The 21,720-nt window shown below is 33.8% G+C and overlaps 2 protein-coding genes across 2 annotated transcripts; one reads left to right on the forward strand and one right to left on the reverse strand.

Annotated features, from left to right (window-relative positions):
* Positions 1-5,583: 5,583 nt before the first annotated feature.
* Positions 5,584-9,807, reverse strand: LOC142225355 (seminal metalloprotease 1-like). Its single transcript, XM_075295123.1, has 2 exons — positions 9,528-9,807; positions 5,584-6,170 (listed from the first exon to the last, which is right to left on the reverse strand). The coding sequence occupies exons 1-2, from the start codon at positions 9,784-9,786 to the stop codon at positions 5,629-5,631; spliced, it is 801 nt and encodes a 266-aa protein (XP_075151238.1). The 5' UTR covers positions 9,787-9,807; the 3' UTR covers positions 5,584-5,628.
* Positions 9,808-15,811: 6,004 nt separating this feature from the next.
* Positions 15,812-16,752, forward strand: LOC142227254 (seminal metalloprotease 1-like). The gene is made up of 2 exons (XM_075297694.1): positions 15,812-16,085; positions 16,154-16,752. Exons 1-2 carry the CDS (start codon positions 15,872-15,874, stop codon positions 16,705-16,707), a joined length of 768 nt encoding a protein of 255 aa, XP_075153809.1. The 5' UTR covers positions 15,812-15,871; the 3' UTR covers positions 16,708-16,752.
* The last annotated feature ends 4,968 nt before the right edge of the window (positions 16,753-21,720 follow it).

Consider the following 21,720-nt stretch of genomic DNA (forward strand, 5'->3'; position numbering starts at 1 on the left):
ATGGAAATAAAATGTTAACAAAATTTTCTATAGAAATGAAATTTTAATAAAATTTTCTATAGAAATAAAATTTTAACAAAATTTTCTATAGAAATAAAATTTTAACAAAATTTTCTATGGAAATAAAATTTTGACAAAATTTTCTATAAAAATAAAATGTTGGTAGATTATTTTTGGCTCGAGTGGTAACCATGATTGTGAATTTTGATAAAATTTTCTATAGGAATAAAATGTTGACAAACATTTCTATAGAAATAAAGTTTTGACAAAATTTTCTATAGAAATGAAATTTTAACAAAATTTTCTATAGAAATAAAATTTTAACAAAATTTTCTATAGAAATGAAATTTTAATAAAATGTACTATAGAAATTAAATTTTAACAACATTTTCTATGGAAATAAAATTTTGAAAAAATTTTCTAAATAAATAAAATTTTGGTAAATTATTTTTGGCTCACGTGGCAACCATGATTATGAACCGATATGGACCAATTTTTGTGTGATTGGGGATCAGCTATATATAACTATAGACCAATATGGACCAATTTTAGTATGGTTGTTAGCGGTCATATACTAACACCACGTTCCAAATTTGAACTCTATTGGATAAATTTTGCTCCTCCAAGAGGATCCGGAGGTCAAATCTGGGAACGGTTTATATGGGAGCTATATATAATTATGGACCAATTTTTGTATGATGTTAGAGGCCATATACTAACACCACGTTCAACACTTGAACAGGATCGGATGAATTTTGCTCCTCCAAGAGGCTCCGAAGGTCAAATCTGGATAACGGTTTATATGGGGGCTATATGTTATATAATTATAGACCGATATGGACCAATTCAGGCACGGTTGTTAGAGACCATATACTAACACCATGTTCCAAATTTCAGCCGGATCGGATTAAATTTGTTTCTCTTTGAGGCTCCGCAAGCTAAATCGAGGGATCGGTTTATATGGGGGCTATATATAATTATGAACCGATGTGGACCAATTTTCGCGTGATTGTTAAAGACCATATACCAACATCGTGTACCAAATTTCAACCGGAACGGATGTAATTTGCTTCTCTTTGAGGCCCCGAAGCCAAATCTGGGGATCGGTTTATATGGGGGCTATATATGATTATAGACCAATGTTGACCAATTTTTGCGTGGATGTTAGAGACCATATGCTTACACCATGTACCAATTTTCAGCAGGATCGGATGAATTTTGCTCCTTCAAGTGGCTCCGGAAGCCAAATCTGAGGGTCCGTTTATATGGGGGCTATACGAAAAAGTAGACCGATATGGTCCATTTGCAATACCATCCGACCTACATCAATAGAAACTACTTGTGCCAAGTTTCAAGTCGATAGCTTGTTTCGTTCGGAAGTTTGCGTGATTTCAACAGACGGACGGACGGACATGCTTAGATCGACTCGGAATTTCACCACGACCCAGAATATATATACTTTATGAGGTCTTAGAGCAATATTTAGATATGTTACAAACGCAATGACAAAGTTAATATATCCCCCATCCTATGGTGGAGGTTATAAAAATCGAATTCAGCAGATCAAAATACATAAGAAAAGTCACATCTCAACAAATGTACATGAAAAAATTTATTTTCTAAACTAGTGATATTTTTCATAGATGTCATAGCAAACAAACCAAAAAAATAAGGGCTCGTTCACAAAAAATTTTCCCTATCGAGATGTATCTTAACGCTCACTTCATACCGGTATTCCTGGTAAAAGTAGACTTTTCCAAATTTGAAAAAATGGAATGGTCGAAAATCGACAAAATGGACTTTTGGATGTTTTGTTTTAAATCGAGCCAAGTTGTATTTCAAAGTGACCAAAATAGACTAATACAATTGTATAGAAAAGTCGAATTTGGATTCACATATTTTTATGCTGAAAATTCATAGAGAATTGAAAGTCGTCTCGACTTCCAAAGTTGACTTTTCAATACAAATAAAAGCCGATAGTTGAATTTTTCATGTGTCAAAATCGACTCTCCCAAATTTAGAAAAAAATTGAATAGTTGAAAGACGGCCTTTTTAAAATTTGTAAAAAGTCGACTTTTCCAAATCGTAAAGTTTACGTTAAAATTTTTCAAGTTTTTCCAAATTTGGAAAGTCATAATCTCAAAAAGCCTTAGAACTCAACTCTCGGTACAGAAGACTGGGATCAGTGCCTAAGAAGTCTTCTGTAACTTTGACAGATGTATAGAGATACGGTACTTTTTGCTGATAGATCGAAACTGGCGTTGAACCAAGGATCCTTCGTATGCAAGGTGGATATGCTAACCAATTAACCACAGTAGAAAGAGGTAACATTTTCAGGAGAACTAGGTATATGGGATCTTATTGATATCATTCATTATTTGTTTAATTATTGGCTCCTTTAGTTGATTCCACGTTTAGCTAAAGTTGGTGAAATCGCCTAATTTTTATTCATAAACACCAGAGACATAAACAATATTGCTTAAATGCTGACGTTGGTAAAACTGTACATAAATCTATTAAAATTCGTAGGGTTTACCTCTTAAAACTCACATGCATGCCCCATAAATGAACAAAAGTGTTGGTAAAAAAAACGTATATCCCTTTATAGATGTTGTTAGTTCACTATAGTTTTTTTTTTTAATCTTTTGTATTATTATTGTGTTACATAATCAATTAAAAGCGTTGTATTTTTTTCATGTACTACATGTGAGATTTGTTTTGTTTATGGCCATGTATTCCAATACATCATCAGCGTATTTTGTTTATTTAACTTTTTTTTTTTTTGTTCTCATTTATTTGTTTATCTTTTTTTCAATATACATTTCAAGCATTTTTGTGTGAATTGATAATAAACAAAATGACAAAATGATTTGGTTTGACAAGGCGAAGCCATAGCATCATACTGATGCTGTATAATATCTGCAGCGTAATGCCATGACAACGTTCATACCGGCATTGATGGCTATTAAAAGGCAGAATACATGTTGTCGAGTTAAAAACAAATAAATTTATTTTGTCAACTCTGTTCACATTGCATGAAAAGGATGAACGAATAAAAAATGCTAATAATTTTAAATAATTTAAGGAACAAGAAGAATAGTTTAAAGCTCATGTCAGTAGAAAATTCGAACCGATCGAAATAAGGATATTTGAAAAGGTTATGAATGATTATATCCTCAAAGTTGTTTTGATCTAAAGATTTTGATTTCATTTAAGGATTTTTAAGCCTACGACAGCTGTGGCTGACTATAGCCAGCCACAAAAAAAAAAAAAAAAACATTTGTGCACAATTCAGCCAGTGCCGGTGGTGGCTGCATCTATCTATCAAGCCGGTAGTCATTAAAAATTTTATGAAGTGATGCTCTGAAATATAGCAAATTATTCAATATATTGGACGATGGCCGATACTCAATTTTTGGTACAATTTTACATGCAAATGTCGAAACAATTTTGCCACTCTGATTGAGGTATATCCAAACCAAGCATTCTGAACGCATAAACCGTCTCTTCAGTTCTCCAAAAATGTTGTCCTGTCATTTATTTTCTACGTTAGGGAATAAAATGACTGAATTAATTTCATCGATGCAATGTTGTTGAGTTAATAGGTTGGCTGATAAGTCCCCGGTCTGACACATAGATGGCGTCGCTAGTATTAAATGCATATTATGTACCAACATAAAAATGACTCGTGTCAAAATTTGACGTCTGTAACTCAATTAGTTTGTGAGATAGAGTGTCTTTTGTGAAGCAACTTTTGTTATTGTGAAAAAAATGGAAAAAAAGGAATTTCGTGTTTTGATAAAATATTGTTTTCTGAAGGGAAAAAATACGGTGGAAGCAAAAACTTGGCTTGATAATGAGTTTTCGGACTCTGCCCCAGGGAAATCAATAATAATTGATTGGTATGCAAAACTCAATCGTGGTGAATGGAGCACGGAGGACGGTGAACGCAGTGGACGCCCGAAAGAGGTGGTTACCGACGAAAGCATCAAAAAAATTCACAAAATTATTTTGAATGACCGTAAAATGAAGTTGATCGAGATAGCAGAGGCCTTAAAGATATCAAAGGAACGTGTTGGTCATATCATTCATCAATATTTGGAAATGCGGAAGCTCTGTGCAAAATGGGTGCCGCGCGAGCTCACATTTGACCAAAAACAACAACGTGTTTATGATTCTGAGCGGTGTTTGCAGCTGTTAACTCGTAGTACATCCGAGTTTTGCCGTCGATATGTGACAATGGATGAAACATGGCTCCATCACTACACTCCTGAGTCCAATCGACAGTCGGCTGAGTGGACAGCGACCGGTGAACCGTCTCCGAAGCGTGGAAAGACTCAAAAGTCCGCTGGCAAAGAAATGGCCTCTGTTTTTTGGGATGCGCATGCAATAATTTGTATCGATTATCTTTAGAAGGGAAAAACCACCAACAGTGACCATTATATGGAGTTATTGGAGCGTTTGAAGGTCGAAATCGCGGCAAAACGGCCCCATATGAAGAAGAAAAAAGTGTTGTTCCACCAAGACAACGCACCGTGCCACAAGTCATTGAGAACGATGGCAAAAATTCATGAATTGGGCTTCGAATTGCTTCCCCATCCACCGTATTCTCCAGATCTTGCCACCAGCGACTTTTTCTTGTTCTCTGACCTCAAAAGGATGCTCGCAGGAAAAAAATTTGGCTGCAATGAAGAGGTGATCGCCGAAACTGAGGCCCATTTTGAGGCAAAACCGAAGGAGTACTACCAAAATGGTATCAAAAAATTGGAAGGTCGTGATAATCGTTGTATCGCTCTTGAAGGGAACTATGTTGAATAATAAAAAAGAATTTTGACAAAAAAAATGTGTTTTTCTTTGTTAGGTTGGCTGATAACAACCTGTTAATCCACGTCGAAATTTATAAAAACAAAATCACACAAAAATGTTTAAGATTTATTTCCATTTTGTGGGCGAGATGAATGTTTTAGGTTGCTGTAAACAACACAAATAGCGCTCGTAAGTCAAACCATACGGAGTACGTATAACCTAAAATATGCCAACATTTACGATAGAGCTGTCAGTTGGCTGATTGCAACACTAGGGCTGCCCAATCCCGCTCAATAAAAGGCAACCCTCACACTGACGTTAAAGTCGAGTCAACTAAGTTTGGAGACAAAACGCCCTTAATAAAAAGTTTATCTAATACTCGTATTGTCAAGAAAAAAACCTTATATCAGAAAAATGCATTTCCCGTGGTACTCAAAAAATACATTCGTATTTTAACTCTCGAATGCCCGATTTTTTTTTGCCAGCGAATTAAATGGTCAATGTTAACGACCCTAAAAGAAGAAAACTAAACAACAAAAAATTATACGGTAAAATTCAGTATATGCTGTAAAGCCTCTTGAATAGTTTTAACTAAGTTTTGTTTCTATTTTATTCATTTTTTGTCGTAAGGTGCGTTTTACTAAAAACTTGCTGATTTAATGAAGCCCGCCTAAAGGCGGGATTGGGCAGTAGAGGGTTAAGCATATGAAATCTTTATACTTAAGACAATATTTTTTCAGTGTGCTGATATAAATATTTTGTTGTTTTATAGTGAGATTTTCTTTAATAGTAGTTTTAGTAAAATTTTATTTACATTCCCATTTATATTTCGATGGGACACTTGTACATTATATTAATTTTTTGTGCATCTTTCTCGCTTAATGTTACTCTCTGGCCAATTTCGGCCTTTTCATCCAAAGGGACAATGGTATCCTTTCCATTTACTGAGAATGCCCCAGGACGATAATGAAGACAACTCTCATAGTCATAGCCCACATCGAAATCTGTTACAAAGGAACTGGGATATTTATCAAAATTGAACTCTTTGCCAGGTATAATATTTTCTTCAATCACTCGAATGTAATCGTCTCGATTTGTATCGCTTTGTTGATGAAAGAAACCCAAAGCATGCATAAACTCATGTAATATAGTACCGGTACGGAAGCATCCTTCACCCAAAGGATAGATTTGTAAATTCATTTGTTGAACTCTTCCTAGATATCCCACGGAGGTATAGCAACCACCTTCTTCGGAAGTTATAGCAAGATAGTCTGTTCGATTATCGTCAGCTTCATGGAAGCGTACACAGGTACGTGCTTCCAATGTTGCAATTCCTGCAAGTATAGCCTTACGATGTGTCAGATCTGTAAAATAAATATTAATTAAAAGATATTTTAAATTATGTTAATGAACTTGCACGCGCTTAAGTAGTATGTGAAAATATTTGCCGGCGGTTGTCTATTTTTTGACCAAATGTATAGCATATTTTTAGGCGTCGTAATTGCTTAGTTTAAAAATCAAAAAGTTATAGGTGGTAGGTGGAAATAATACTGGAAAATAGGTTTCTGTGGCATTTATGTTATGGAATTGAAAAATGTACTAAGGTTTATCACCTTAGACCTTTTCACTTTTTTTAAACCAAATGACTCCTTTTGCAAGTCGAATGAAACCGTTTCAAGTGCAAATAAAACTTCTTAAAAGTCATACTTTTTTCTATTCAAATAAAATCGTATAGAATATTTGTCCTTTGTTTTTGATTTTAAATATAAATTTTAAGAATTTCTCCGGTTGTAAACACAATAAGGACAAATAAAATAATGAAATTAAAAAAATATATTTGAAGTGTAGCGATCCATTTCTCGGCATATTTGATGTCAAGTCATGGTTAGGTTAGGTTAGGTGGCAGCCCGATGTATCAGGCTCAATTAGACTATTCAGTCCATTGTGATACCACATTGGTGAACTTCTCTCTTATCACTGAGTGCTGCCCAATTCCATGTTAAGCTCAATGACAATGTCAAGTCATGAAATATGCGCTAATATTTTTTTTAATGAAATAAAATATGCTAAAGTAACATGAGAGATGACCCCCGCCATAGAACCATGTAAAATTCTTTGTTTCTGATCCGATTTCGCACTACTACCACGATTGCTAGAATTCTACTAACAATGGTAGTTTTTTCACTGTTTGATAGATTGTTAGAATTCTTGATGTTTTAGTAGATTTTGCAAATTATTCCTCTCTAACTACGTGCTAATTCATAAATTTTCAATAAAAATAAAATGTTGACATAATTTTGTATAGAAATAAAATTTGATACAATTTTCTATAAAAATAAAATTTTGAAAAAATGTTCTATAGAAGTAAAATTTGATAAAAAATTTTATTTGACAAAATTTCCTATATAAATAAAATTTGATGAAATTTTCTATAAAAATAAAATTTAAAAAAAAAAAATCTATAGAAATAAAAATTCGACACAATTTTCTGTTGGACTAAAATTTATCAAAATTTTCTATAGAAATAAAATTTTGACAAAATTTTCCATATAAAAATAAAATTTTACAAAATTTTCGATTGAAGTACAATTTTGACAAAATTTTTGATGGAAATAAAATTCTGACAAAATTTTCTATAGAAATACAATTTAGACAAAAGTTTCTATAGAAATACAATTTTGACAAAATTTTCTATAGAAATAACATTTTGACTAAATATTCTATAGAAATACAATTTTGACAACATTTTCTATAGAAATAAAATTTTGAAAAAAAATTCTATAGAAATAAAATTTTATGAAATTTTCTATAAAAGTAAAATTTTAACAAAATTTTCTATAAAAATAAAATTTTGACAATTTTGACAAAATTTTTAATAGAAATAAAATTCTGACAAAATTTTCTATAGAAATACAATTTAGACAAAATTTACTATAGAAATACAATTTTGACAAAATTTTCTACAGAAATAACATTTTGAAAAAAATTTCTATAGAAATAATAATTTGACAAAATTTTCTGTTGGACTAAAATTTATCAAAATTTTCTATAGAAATAAAATTTTGACAAAATTTTCTATAGAAATAAAATTTTACAAAATTTTCGATTGAAATACAATTTTGACAAAATCTTTGATAGCAATAAAGTTCTGATAAAATTTTCTATAGAAATAAAATTTGATGAAATTTTCTATAAAAATAAAATTTTAGCAAAATTTTCTATAGAAATAAAATTTTGACAAAATATTCTATAGAAATAAAATTTTGACAAAATTTTCTATAGAAATAACATTTTGACAAAATTTTCTATAAAAATAAAATTTTGACAAAATTTTCTATAAAAATAAAATTTTGACAAAATTTTCTACAGAAATAAAATTTTGACAAAATTTTCTATAGAAATAAAAATTTGACAATATTTTCTATAGAAATAACATTTTGACAAAATTTTCTATAGAAATAACATTTTGACTAAATATTCTATAGAAATACAATTTTGACAAATTTTCTATAGAAATAACATTTTGACAAAATTTTCTATAGAAATAAAATTTGATGAAATTTTCTATAAAAATAAAATTCTGACAAAATTTTCTATAGAAATACAATTTTGACAAAATTTTCTATAGAAATAACATTTTGACAAAATAAATATTCTATAGAAATACAATTTTTACAAAATTTTCTATAGAAAATAACATTTTGAAAAAAATTTCTATAGAAATGATAATTTGACACAATTTTCTGTTGGACTAAAATTTATAAAAATTTTCTATAGAAATAAAATTTTCTATAGAAATAAAATTCTGACAAAATTTTCTATAGAAATACAATTTTGGCAAAATTTTCTATAGAAATAAAATGTTGACAAAATATTCTATAGAAATACAATTTTGACAAAATTTTCTATAGAAATAAAATTTGATGAAATTTTCTATAAAAATACAATTTTGACAAAATTTTCTATAAAAATAAAATTTTGACAAAATTTTCTATAGAAATAAAATTTTGACAAAATTTTCTATAGAAATAAAAATTTGACAATATTTTCTATAGGAATAAAATTTTGACAAAATGTTCTATAGAAGTAAAATTTAATAAAATTTTCTATTTGACAAAATTTTTTATAGAAATAAAATTTAAAAAAAAATTATATAGAAATAAAATTTTGAAAAAAAAAACCTATAGAAATAAAATTTTGACACAATTTTCTGTAGGACTAAAATTTGTCAAAAGTGTCTATAGAAATAAAATTTTAACAAAATTTTCTATAGAAATAAAATTAAAAAAAAAAATTCTATAGAAATAAAATTTTGACCAAATTTTCTATAGAAATAAAATTTTGACAAAATTTTCTATAGAAATAAAATTTTAACAAAAGTTTTTATACAAAGTAAAATTTTGTCTAAATGAAATAATGCAAATATTAAATTAAAATAATAAGACATAAACATTTAATTTTTTTTTTTTTTTTTCATAATAACCACAAAACTTTGATCAAAAACTGCAAGATTTTGTTATTTGGTGGTTCTTGGTAAAATTTTGGTAGATAGTAGATTTTAGGTAACCGTGACTACTACTGGGTCTTATAAAAAAAAGATGTTCATCGCTTTCTTGGCTACACTTTTCTGCTTGGTATTTCCTTGTTAAAATCCCCCATTGATTTAATCAATGCCCCTCGCCCAAATCTGATATCTAAAAATTCCATCAATGTCAACTTACCAAAATCACCAATCAATCTATAGTAAACTATGCGATTAGGCCATCGCTGAACTTCTGCTACTAAACCATTTCGACTTTCAATATTGGTATCCCCTTTCAAAATTGCCAATAGGTTCTCGCCCAATAGAATATCACCCTCAAACTGGCCAGCGACTTCTTCTGGGTCAATCTCTGTTATAGGAAGCGGGCCAGCCGTAATCAAGTCCAATAAAACGAAAACAAAAGTCAATTTCCAAATGAATCGCAAGTGCAAAAACATCTTTATTGATTATAAATTTTAGCAAGACTGAAACGCATCTAAGGAAATGCTAGAAATTTTATAAATGGCAATAAATATTTGGCTAAAAGTAATTGCCATCGGACGTTGATAAGATAATCCATGGCAGTAAAAGTGATTGCGAATTGCCATAATCAGGAGAAAGCTATAAATTTGCGGGTCAGTTAAAAAAATGTTTGTCAATAAACTGAGGTTTCAAACAACTCTGTTATCTATTGCCAATTACACTGAACAAATTGTTACTCAATGGGAAATTTATAGGCAGCTATTTTATACCAAGACCTGAGCGACTTTAAAATGGGGATGTTATGCACTTTTTTTAATCTAACATGAAAAGCTTATATTATTGAAGTTCCTCTAATCCTGAAGAACCCTAACGTGACAAAAGCAGTATTCAGGTATTGGTGATATCCAAATATGCCAGAAATCGCTCCAAAGCCATTTATAAAGCACAACTACTAGGGTGCTTCGATGTGCTTAGCTTAGAAAATAATAAAAAAATGGGGATGTAATTTCGAACATAGCACCTATTAACTATATGCAATTTTTTAAACCGTTGAACCAACGTTAATATTAAATTTGTTATTTTTCATGCTAATTTAGGTTGTAGTGGCAGCTCGTTATTTCAGACTCACTTTGGCAACTTACTCCTCTGGTGAGCATTTTTACTATCGATTAGTGACGACGATTCTAAGTTCACCTTAACGGCAGGGTATCTCCTTTTTATAAACAAGTTCGACTAGAAGCATCAAAATAAAAAAATAATTTTTTCTCCTCAGTGTAATTTAAAATAATAACCAAAAACAAAATTAAGAATCCATTCATGGAGATTTATTCCGCCAAAGGGAAATACTCGTATTCAACAGCGCTATTAAACACTCTATCATTGGCAAATTAATTTTGATTGGAAAATGACTAATGTCCAATCGAAACTAAATGATAATTGAATGATCCTACGTCATACTCTATCTATGCCAATGAACACTGTTGCCAGCCGTATTTTTTCGTGAATGGGGACGGAAGTTTTGAACTGGGAACTTGGGATATGCATTCTGGAAATTTTACATTCAGTTTCAAGCAATTTTCATGATCAGTGCCCCTTCTATACCCTCAAGAAGTGAAATCGGTTCATATGCAGGCCTCACCAAATGGTCCGATAAAAACTAAATCCGATACACTTATAAATATAGGAGTTAAATCGGGAGATCGTTCTATATGTGGGCTATACTAAAACATTGACCGATACTCATTTTTGGCACACCTCTTTATGGCCCTAAAATACCTCTAGATTTTCAATTTCAGGCAAATTGGATAAAAACTACGAGTTCTATAAGCCCAAGAAATAAAATCAGGAGATCGATCTATATGGGGGCTATACCAAACCATGGACCGAGACTCAACATTTTTGGCGCACCTCTTTATGGTCTGAAAATACCTCTAGATTTACAATTGCAGGCAAATTGGATAAAAACTATGGTTTCTATAAGCCCAAGACACCAAATCGGTTTATATGGGGACTATATCATAACCTGGACCGATATAGCCCATCTTCGAACTTGACCTTTCTGCAGACAAAAGACGAGTTTGTGCAAAATTTCAGCACGATTGCTTCATTACTGAAGACTGTAGCGTGATTGCAACAGACAGACAGATATTTCGATGTGTTACAAACGGAATGACAAACTTATTATACCCCCCTCACCATTCTATGGTGGTGGGTATAAAAATGTGAACAAACTCTAAAAATTCTAATTCAACTTCATGTTTATCTTGTGCGACTCCCCAGGCAAAAAGCGTCTTGAAAAAGAGGACACTTTAACATATCACTTTAGGTTAGGTTAGGTGGCAGCCCGATGTATCAGGCTCACTTAGACTATTCAGCCCATTGGTGAACTTCTCTCTTATCACTGAGTGCTGCCCGATTTCATGTTAAGCTCAATGATAAGGGACCTCCTTTTTATAGCCGAGTCCGAACGGCGTTCCACATTGCAATGGCACCACTTAGAGAAGCTTTGAAACCCTTATAAATGTCACCAGCATTACTGAGGTGGGGTAATCCACCGCTGAAAAATTTTTGGTGTTCGGTCGAAGCAGGAATCGAACCCACGACCTTATGTAAGCAAGACGGGCATGCTAACCATTGCACCACGGTGTCTCCCATATATCACTTTGAAATTAACCTCCCATAAGTGGAGGCCTTACAAATTTGGACAAAATTTAAGCTACCATTGGTGTCCACTTCGTTTATGTTTCACTGTATTCAGACAATCCAATCGACCAGTTGACTTCAGAATTTAGCCATTTTCACTTAAGTCAAATCACCTAGAGTATGGAATTTGGTATAGAAGTCTTATGTGAGATAAAGGCGCGTGTTACTCATTTCCTCTTATGACTTCAAGAACATTTAAGCTATTACAAGAAATCTAGCATGATGCCAAACACACATGAAAGAAAAATTACTTGGAATTATATAGGAAATTAACACCAGATGACTAACTCAAATCAAAATCACGCAATATTTGAGGAGAAGCAGACATTAACAGCCCATTCATGTAATTAATATAAAGTGTCCAATGTCTAATCGGATGTCATTTCTAAGACAAACAAAGTGCATAATTTATAGAGGTCTTAACTCTTAGAGATTCCTATCTTGAATGACCGAATGAATGCAAAAGACAATAGAGAAATGGACATTATGGCCATAGAATAATTACAAAGATCCACACAATGCCACGGCATGACAATGCAAATAACACACACCTGAAAATCAAATCCATTCTTATCAGGAACTGACTTAAATCGTCGTTTATCTCACTAAATGAACTAAATGACTAACATTTACAATGTCACTATTCACTATCCACTACCCACCCCTCCGTCAACACATTTGTAACCAAGAGTGTCCAAGATAAGAATTTCGACGTCACACATGTCATTTCAGTTCATTATTAATTACTGGGTGTATTTTAAGTAAATTTCAATGATTATCTACCGCTTTGGAGGAAGTCATTAATTATTCTCTTTCGCTCTCATGCACTCTGTCATTGGGTGAAAGACAATACCTTGGTGTATTTAGGGTGGGGGATATACTTAGGGGAAAATTGCAAAGAATATTGATGTACTATGTGGATAGGTTAGGTTAGGTTAGGTTATGTGGCAGCCCGATGTATCAGGTTCACTTAGACTATTCAGTCCATTGTGATACCACAGTGGTGAACTTCTCTCTTATCACTGAGTGCTGCCCGATTCCATGTTAAGCTCAATGACAAGGGACCTCCTTTTTATAGCCGAGTCCGAACGGCGTTCCACATTGCAATGAAACCACTTAGAGAAGCTTTGAAACCCTCAGAAATGTCACCAGCATTACTGAGGTGGGATAATCCACCGCTGAAAAACTTTTTGGTGTTCGGTCGTAGCAGGAATCGAACCCACGACCTTGTGTATGCAAGGCGGGCATGCTAACCATTGCACCACGGTGGCTCCCCTACTATGTGGATAAAAGTTGTAGATCTAATATTTTTATACCCACCACCCTATGAAGGGGGGGGGGTATATTAACTGAATCATTCCGTTTGTAACACATCGAAATATTGCTCTAAGACCCCATAAAGTATACATATTCGGGGTCGTGTTGAAATTCTGAGTCAATCTAAGCATGTCCGTCCGTCCGTCCGTCTGTTGAAATCACGCTAACTTCCGAACGAAAAAAGCGATCGACTTGAAACTTGGTACAACTAGTTGTTATTGATGTAGGTCGGATGGTGTTACAAATGGGCCATATCGGTCCACTTTTACCTATAGCCCCCATATAAACAGACCCTCAGATTTGGCTTGTGGAGCCTCTAAGAGAAGCATATTTCATCCGATCCGGAAATTTGGTACATGGTGTTGGTATATGGTGTCTAACAACCATACAAAAATTGGGCCACATCGGTTCATAATTATATATAGCCCCCATATAAACCGATCCCCAGATTTGGCTTGCGAAGCCTCTAAGAGAAGCAAATTTCATCCGATCCGGTTGAAATTTGGAACATGGTGTTCGGTCTCTAATAAGCGTGCCAGAATTGGTCCATAATTATATATAGCCCCCATATAAACCGTTCTCCAGATTTGACCTCCGGAGTCTCTTGGAGGAGTAAAATTCATCCGATCCGGTTCAAATGTGGAACGTGGTGTTAGTATATGATCTCTAACTTCCATGTAAAAATTGGTCCACATAGGTTCATAATTATATATAGCCCCCATATAAACCGATCCCCAGATTTGGCTTGCGGAGCCTCTAAGAGAAGCAAATTTCATCCGATCCGGTTCAAATTTGGAACGTCGTGTTAGTATATGGCCGCTAACGACCATACCAAAATTGGTCCACATCGGTTCATAATCATGGTTGCCACTCGAGCCAAAATAATCTACCAAAATTTTATTTACTTAGAAAATTTTGTCAAAATTGTATTTCTATAGAAAATTTTGTTAAAATTTAATATCCATAGAAAATTTTATCAAACTGTATATACGTATTTAATCGGTCTTTTTTAATTTAAAATATACCACGTATGGACTTACAATTTAGAAGACGGTGTTAGGAGGTTTCAAGATACCTTGCCATTGGCAAGCGTTACCGCAACCCAAGTAATTCGATTGTGGATGGCAGTGTTTAGAAGAAGTTTCTACGTAATCCATGGTGGAGGGTACATAAGCTTCGGCATAAGCTTCGAATAAAAATATTTTTAAAAACAATGGCAAATTCAAAGATTTTTCAATGGTCATTGGCTATTGTGAATACGTTCCACCGCACAAGAATATGGAGCATACTTTAAGGATGATGAATTAGATTTAAATAAACGCTGTTAAGTTAAGAGAGCACTATTTTCGAGTACGTAAGTACTTTGTGTTTCGTTTGTATCACATGTGGCCAATACAATTAATATTTATGGCATACACAAGTTAAATGGTGTGTAATGCAACATTTTTAGCGTTGCTATCGTTGTTTTAGTCCACTTTTTGGACACGATGTAAGACTGCCATTATCACGGTAACGAGCTAAGGTACGAGATACAAAAGATTTATATACAATTCAATGCTGGAGGACTCTTACGATAGCCATTTGTGCTTTTCCATCTAAAAGCAATTGCACTATCATATTCCATCATGAATAACTTTATTTCTGATTGAAATAGATTAAAATGTGTTTGTAAGCTTGTGAGTAAGAAAATTAACTGTCACTGGAATAAATCTGTCAGCTGCCAGACGAGCCGTTTTAGAAATTATAGTATCCTGAAGCTGGTTGCAATACATATCACCGGCACTGTATAAACGAAAATATTGCCATACAACGTTGAAATAATTCGAAAACTAATGCTGTTTTCATTTCTCAAAACATATTTATAATTTTCCTTATCTTGAGGAATTTTAAATTTCGTTCGACTGTTCGTTGATTTGTTTTTTAACGAAAATCGAACGCTCACTGAATATCAAAGTTTGGTCAAAACCAAAAGAGATACCGTCTCTACTAAATAAGTCCAATTGGAACATGGGTATATATGAGGGCGATACAAAAAAAAAATAAATGGATTAGCTTCGAACAAATCTGTGCCTACTTTCATATACAATCATATTCAAATCGCCCTTTTATCTGTACAACAATCCATTGTAATCACTTTTGTAATGTCTTATACATTAGCATTTTCCAAAAAATTATCTTGACATTGTGGTACTCAGATAACAATCACCACGAAGACCCCATGAAAATAATCGGCTATTGTGGCTACTGTCCATGGTTATTTTGCGATAAGATTGACAAAATTAAATTATGGTAACCGCAAGCCAAAACGGAGACGAAGTCTCATCATAAATTCCATTTTAGAGAAACCCATATGGATTGTATTACGATGTGATTACAACTATTAGACCATAAATAATGGTTATCAGAAGGAGGAATAAAAAAAATAGTGATTAGATATTTACGCGAATATTGGCAAAATCAATATTAAGCGATTGACCACAGCACCATTAGAATTAGACCAGTGCTTTGTTGAATTTCTCACGGGTATCACTACAAGCGGACATGAAACTTTTGGGACGTTTGGTAATATGTGCAGCCCTAATGGGTTTTGTCTGGGCCTTGCCCATGGTTACAAGGATGGAAACAGATCCTGAATTAACCGCTGGCTATGTGGAAGGTGATATGGTTATCGATGATATTACAAGAAACGGATTAAGAAATGAAGTTTACAAATGGCCCGATGCAATTGTCTACTACAAATTCTACACCGTTTTGGGTGAGTAGGGGCACCTATTGGAGGAGGTTATGCAAAATAATTTAATGGATTTCCGATTTTCTTTTCAGATGAGCCCCATCGTAATCACATTTTGCGCGGCATGCAACTACTCGAAGATGTCTCCTGTATTCGTTTCAAAGAAGCCACAGAAGAAACGAAGAATTATGTGAATATAACCAGCATGTCTGGTGGTTGCTATTCCAGTGTCGGCTATCGCAATGCTGGGGCTCAGTCCTACAATCTCGAGAATTATCCTCTCGATCAGGGCTGTTTCCGTTTGGGTACTGTAGTCCATGAATTCCTTCACACTTTGGGTTTCTATCACATGCAAAGTGCTGCCAATCGTGATGAGTATGTCTTCATCAATGAAACCAACATCCAAGATGGCACCATTCACAATTTCAACAAATACGATGAGACAGTGGTCGATGATTTCGATGAGGAATATGACTATGGCAGTGTTTTGCATTATTCAGCCTATGCTTTCTCAGCCAATGGTGAAATGACCATTGTTCCTTTGAAGGAGGAAGAAGCTTCTGGTATAATGGGTCAACGTCGTGGTATGAGCAAGAGTGACATTAACAAATTGAATGCTATGTACAAATGTCCTGTTCCTATTTAAGATTCTATAAATGAAAAGGAAAAATGAGTTTTTTTGAAAACAAAATGGATTTTTTGTGATTTTTTGTTTAGTGGAGTATTTTTTCTATAGAATTCGGTGTGAATCATAGGAAAAGATTGGTCCAAGAACCAATACCGTGAACTGTTCTGCATCTCAATGAAGTTTGAAATCTAACTGATAATGCTAAGATCCTTCAAGCCATAATGATTTGACATTTCAGAGAAAATGATATTATTTCCATGGACGCAATGATTTCCCATACGTACCGAATATACTAAAATTATTATGGCGAAATATTGATGGGAAAAATCAGTCTTACCATGCACTTTATTTTAGAAATCGTCTCTAATGTAGGCTGGGTTAGATTATGCATAGTGACAGTCCGTTCTTTCAAGCTAAGACTGTTGTATCTGTTGTGATAGCCAAGTCCGAACAGCGTTTTACATAATGGCAAAAAACATTCAAAAAAGCCATCGCTGAAAAACTTTCTGGTATTCGGCCGATAGAGGAATTGAACTCATGATACTTTATCTGCAATGAGGACATGATACACAGAAAAAATATCACATAAAATTAAAATCAAACAAGTATATACGGCCGTAAGTTCGGCCAGGCCGAATCTTATGTACCCTCCACCATGGATTGCGTAGAAATTTCTACGAAAGACTGTCATCCGCAATCGAAATACTTGGGTTGTGGTATCTTAAAACTTCTTAACATCGTTTTCTAAATTGTGAGTTATTCCATACGTGGTATATATTAGACAAAAAAGGTATGTGTAGGTAAGCCTACAAATAATTACGAATCGATATGGACTTTTGCACGGTACGTAGAGATCCAGAATTGAAATATGGGGGTCGCTTATATGCTATTATGAACTTGATATGGACCAATTTTTGTATGATTGGGGATCGATTTATCTGAGGGCTATATATAACTGTAGACCGATATAGACCTGGTTAGGCATAGTTCTTAGCGGCCATATACCAGCACAATGTACCAAATTTCAACTGGCTCGGATGAAATTTGCTCCTCCAAGAGGCTCCAAAACCAAATCTCGGGATCGGTTTATATGGGGGCTATATATTATTATGGACTGATATGAACCAATTCCTGCATGGTTGTTGGATACCATATACTAACATCATGTACCAAATTTCAACCGAATCGGATGAATTTTGCTCTTCCAAGGGGCTCCGGAGGTCAAATCTGGGGATCGGTTTATATGGGGCCATTATATAACAATGGAGCGATTTCGACCAATTTTTGCATGGTTGTTAGAGACTATATACTACCACCATGTACCAAATATCAACTGAATCAGATGAATTTTGGTCTTCCAAGAGGCTCCGGAGGTCAAATCTGGTGATCGGTTTATATGGGGGGCTATATATAATTATGCACCGATGTGGTCCAATTTCTGCATAGTTGTTAGAGACCATATACTACCACCACGTACCAAATTTCAACCAGATCGGATGAATTTTGCTTCTCCAAAAGGCACCGAGGGTCAAATCTGTGGATCGGTTTATATGGTGGCTATATAAAATTATGGACTGATATGAACCAATTCCTGCATGGTTGTTGGTTACCACATACTAACATCACGTACCAAATTTCAACCGCATCGTATGAATTTTGCTCTTCCAAGGGGCTCCGAAGGTCAAATCTGGGGATCGGTTTATATGGGGCCTGTATATAATTATGGACTGATATGAACCAATTCCTGCATAGTTGTTGGATACCATATACTAACATCACGTACCAACTTTCAACCGAATCGGATGAATTTTGCTCTTCTAAGGGGCTCCGGAGGTCAAATCTGGTGATCGGCTTATATGGGGGCTATATATAATTATGCACCGATGTGGACCAATCTTTGCATGGTCATTAGATACCACCATATACTAAATTTCAGCCGGATCGGATGAAATTTGCTCCTTCAAGAGGCTCCAAAACCAAATCTCGGGATCGGTTTATATGGGGGCTATATATGATTATGGACTGATATGAACCAATTCCTTCATGGTTGTTGGTTACCATATATTAACATCACGTACCAAATTTCAACCCGATCGGATGAATTTTGCTTCTCCAAAAGGCATCGGAGGTCAAATCTGGGGATCGGTTTATATGGGGACTATATATGATTATGGACTGATATGAACCAATTCCTACATGGTTGTTGGATACCATATACTAACATCACGTACCAAATTTCAACCGAATCGGATGAAATTTGCTTCTCTTAGAGCAATCGCAAGCCAAATTTGGGGGTTCGTTTATATGGGGGCTATACGTAAAAGTGGACCGATATGGACCAATTTTTGCATGGTTGTTAGAGACCATATACTAACACCACCTAACAAATTACAGACGGATCGGATGAAATTTGCTTCTCTTAGAGCAATCACAAACAAAATTTGGGGGTCCATTTATATGGGGGCTATACGTAAAAGTGGACCGATATGGCCCATTTGCAATACCATCCGACCTACATCAATAATAACTACTTGTGCCAAGTTTCAAGTCGATAGCTTGTTTCGTTCGGAAGTTAGCGTGATTTCAACAGACGGACGGACGGACGGACGGACGGACATGCTCATATCGACTCAGAATTTCACCACGACCCAGAATATATATACTTTATAGGGTCGTAGAGCAATATTTCGATTTGTTACAAACGGAATGACAAAGTTAATATATCCCCACCCTATGGTGGATGGTATAAAAATTGGAATATTATACAGTTTAGTTATGCATTTGAAAAATTGTAAAGTGTCAAGAAGCAGACTTTCACAAATTTTGGAAATGTCGCAATATCGAAATTTCGTCCTTTGCAAAACTCGTAAAACGGAAGTAAAGTATCGAAAAAATGGAATTTTTCAAAACTCGAAAAATGGGAAACTGACTTTTATGTTATAAAATATCAAGAAGTTGCAACGTCCACTCTTCCAAATTTCAAGAAAAAGTAGATTTTTTATTCTGCTTACAGGACATGTTGCGTATACGTGATATATATATACCCTATGCTAACTCATACGCCACCTAGTTCCATACGAAGATTGTGGCACAATTTTCCATTGTATTCTCCGCCATTTGGAAACCGAAATCCAGAAAACTTCACAATATTTCTCTGAAATGGCCTCCAAAAAGTTTCAGAATATCTGCACTATGACATATAAATCCTACTTAGAATATTTAAAAATTAGAATATTATGCAGTTTTAGTTATGGGCAAACTTCCTCAAAACGAAGTTTTCTAAGAACTTTCCACTTAAACAAGGCCATGTAATTAATATTTGTTTCATCCTTTTAGATGACACAAGAGGAGAAACGAGAAAACAGCTACTGTAACTGTATTGCTCCAATGCAGTCATGAAATTTGCAACATCAGCAATGCAAGTCATACTTTGAATATCAAGGTTCTCAAGTTGCTATTCCCTTCCAAGGGGAAATATAACGAAAGTAAAGGAGAATTTCCGCTAACAAACAATTGTATATGTGCATTTTGAATGACTTCCGTTTCCGTTTGTTTTAGGGTTTTTGTTTTTACGGTAAACAAATATGAAATCATAACAACATCCAAGTGTTCTTTAATTTAAGTATGAATACCATAGACTTGGCCAAGATTATGAAGGTATTCGCAAATGCTTAGATGCGACAAAACTGGGAATGAAAATGCATAAAATTTTTATTTGATAAATACGAGAGAATTCTAGCTTTAAGCTAACTTCGTATCATAATAGAGCGATTTATATTTATTGGCCAATAATTAATAAAGATGATTAAATTTGTAAGAGGATAATTCCCAAATGTTATCTTCATAAGGAAAAATTGAGTTATCTCTCCCAGCCAGATCTATACTGAAGACTGTGGAAAGATTCATTCGCCCGAACCGAAGCATGTACAGTATAGGCGTGTGTAGATATGTATCTGGCGTTTTCTTTTCAATGACTCATTAATAAAAAGTTCCTTAATCTAAAATTGTCCATTAAGCTCGAATAATAATTGTAAAATTAGAAATAATTAATAACATCAACTGTCATTCAAATAATTTTAATTAAATTTTTATATTAGCCTGATATCAACGCAGGCTGGCTTTGTGTCCAAATCAATTACTTTACATTAATTGAAATTTTAAATGTCCAATTTAAAATTATAATTAATTTTAATTTATTATTTAAAATTTTATTTAAATTATAGTTATCCCCAAAAAGTAATATAAAATGCCCCAAATTAAATTCAAATGTCAATATTTAATTTAAATTTAATATACATTTAGTTTAAATTTCTTTACCCCCCCCCCCCCCCCCCAAAAAAAAGTTGGGTAGCTTTGCAATAGCCCTGATATTGATTTTTCAAAATTTCATTGGATTTAATTGACAACCGTATGTTATGCCCTTGGCCATGGCATAAGGCTTTCTATACACCACTCAAAAACGACTCAGCTGTATATTTAAATATGCATTTAAAATTAATTAAAATTTCAAGGATTTTATACTTCATTTAGTCAGATGTCGATCGTAAATCGATTTGTCATCAAGATGGTAATTCATCCGAAACTGCAGCTTCAATGCTACTCAATGACTACTACATAGTCAGTCCTTACAACATGCAGTCAAAATTGACGAAAAGCCATTCCAATGCAAATGTGTCGAAAAATCCCACACATCCGAATGTACGGAATGAATTTCATTAAAGCACAAGAGTTCGTCGAATTCAATTGAAATGCTCAAATACTCGTAATAAAGTGAGTTCTATGGAGAACGACTTTTCTATATAAGAAACGGGAGATGTGAAGAGGTGTTCTCTCCACATTTAACACTTTCAAATGGAATTTATTATTAATTAAGAATTGTGTATTAAAACTTTGTTATTTTCACTCTTGACTCTCTGGTCCTCTTGACTGCAGTTGTTTTTCTGCCATCGGCGGTGATGACTGAGTGGGAGAATAGAAATCTGCCACTATTGCTGTTCCTCCAATATCCAATAATCTCTATTTTTGTCTCAA

The sequence above is a fragment of the Haematobia irritans genome, chromosome 2, assembly GCF_050003625.1.
Source record: "Haematobia irritans isolate KBUSLIRL chromosome 2, ASM5000362v1, whole genome shotgun sequence".
Lineage (NCBI taxonomy): Eukaryota > Metazoa > Arthropoda > Insecta > Diptera > Muscidae > Haematobia > Haematobia irritans.

Excerpts from the sequence above, each read along its gene's own strand:
- LOC142225355 (XM_075295123.1), bottom strand. The coding sequence starts at position 9,786 with ATGTTTTTGCACTTGCGATTCATTTGGAAATTGACTTTTGTTTTCGTT. Across the intron at positions 6,171-9,527 it reads TAGATTGATTGGTGATTTTG|ATCTGACACATCGTAAGGCT; the intron begins GTAAGTTGACAT and ends TTTATTTTACAG.
- LOC142227254 (XM_075297694.1), top strand. The coding sequence starts at position 15,872 with ATGAAACTTTTGGGACGTTTGGTAATATGTGCAGCCCTAATGGGTTTT. Across the intron at positions 16,086-16,153 it reads CAAATTCTACACCGTTTTGG|ATGAGCCCCATCGTAATCAC; the intron begins GTGAGTAGGGGC and ends TTTTCTTTTCAG.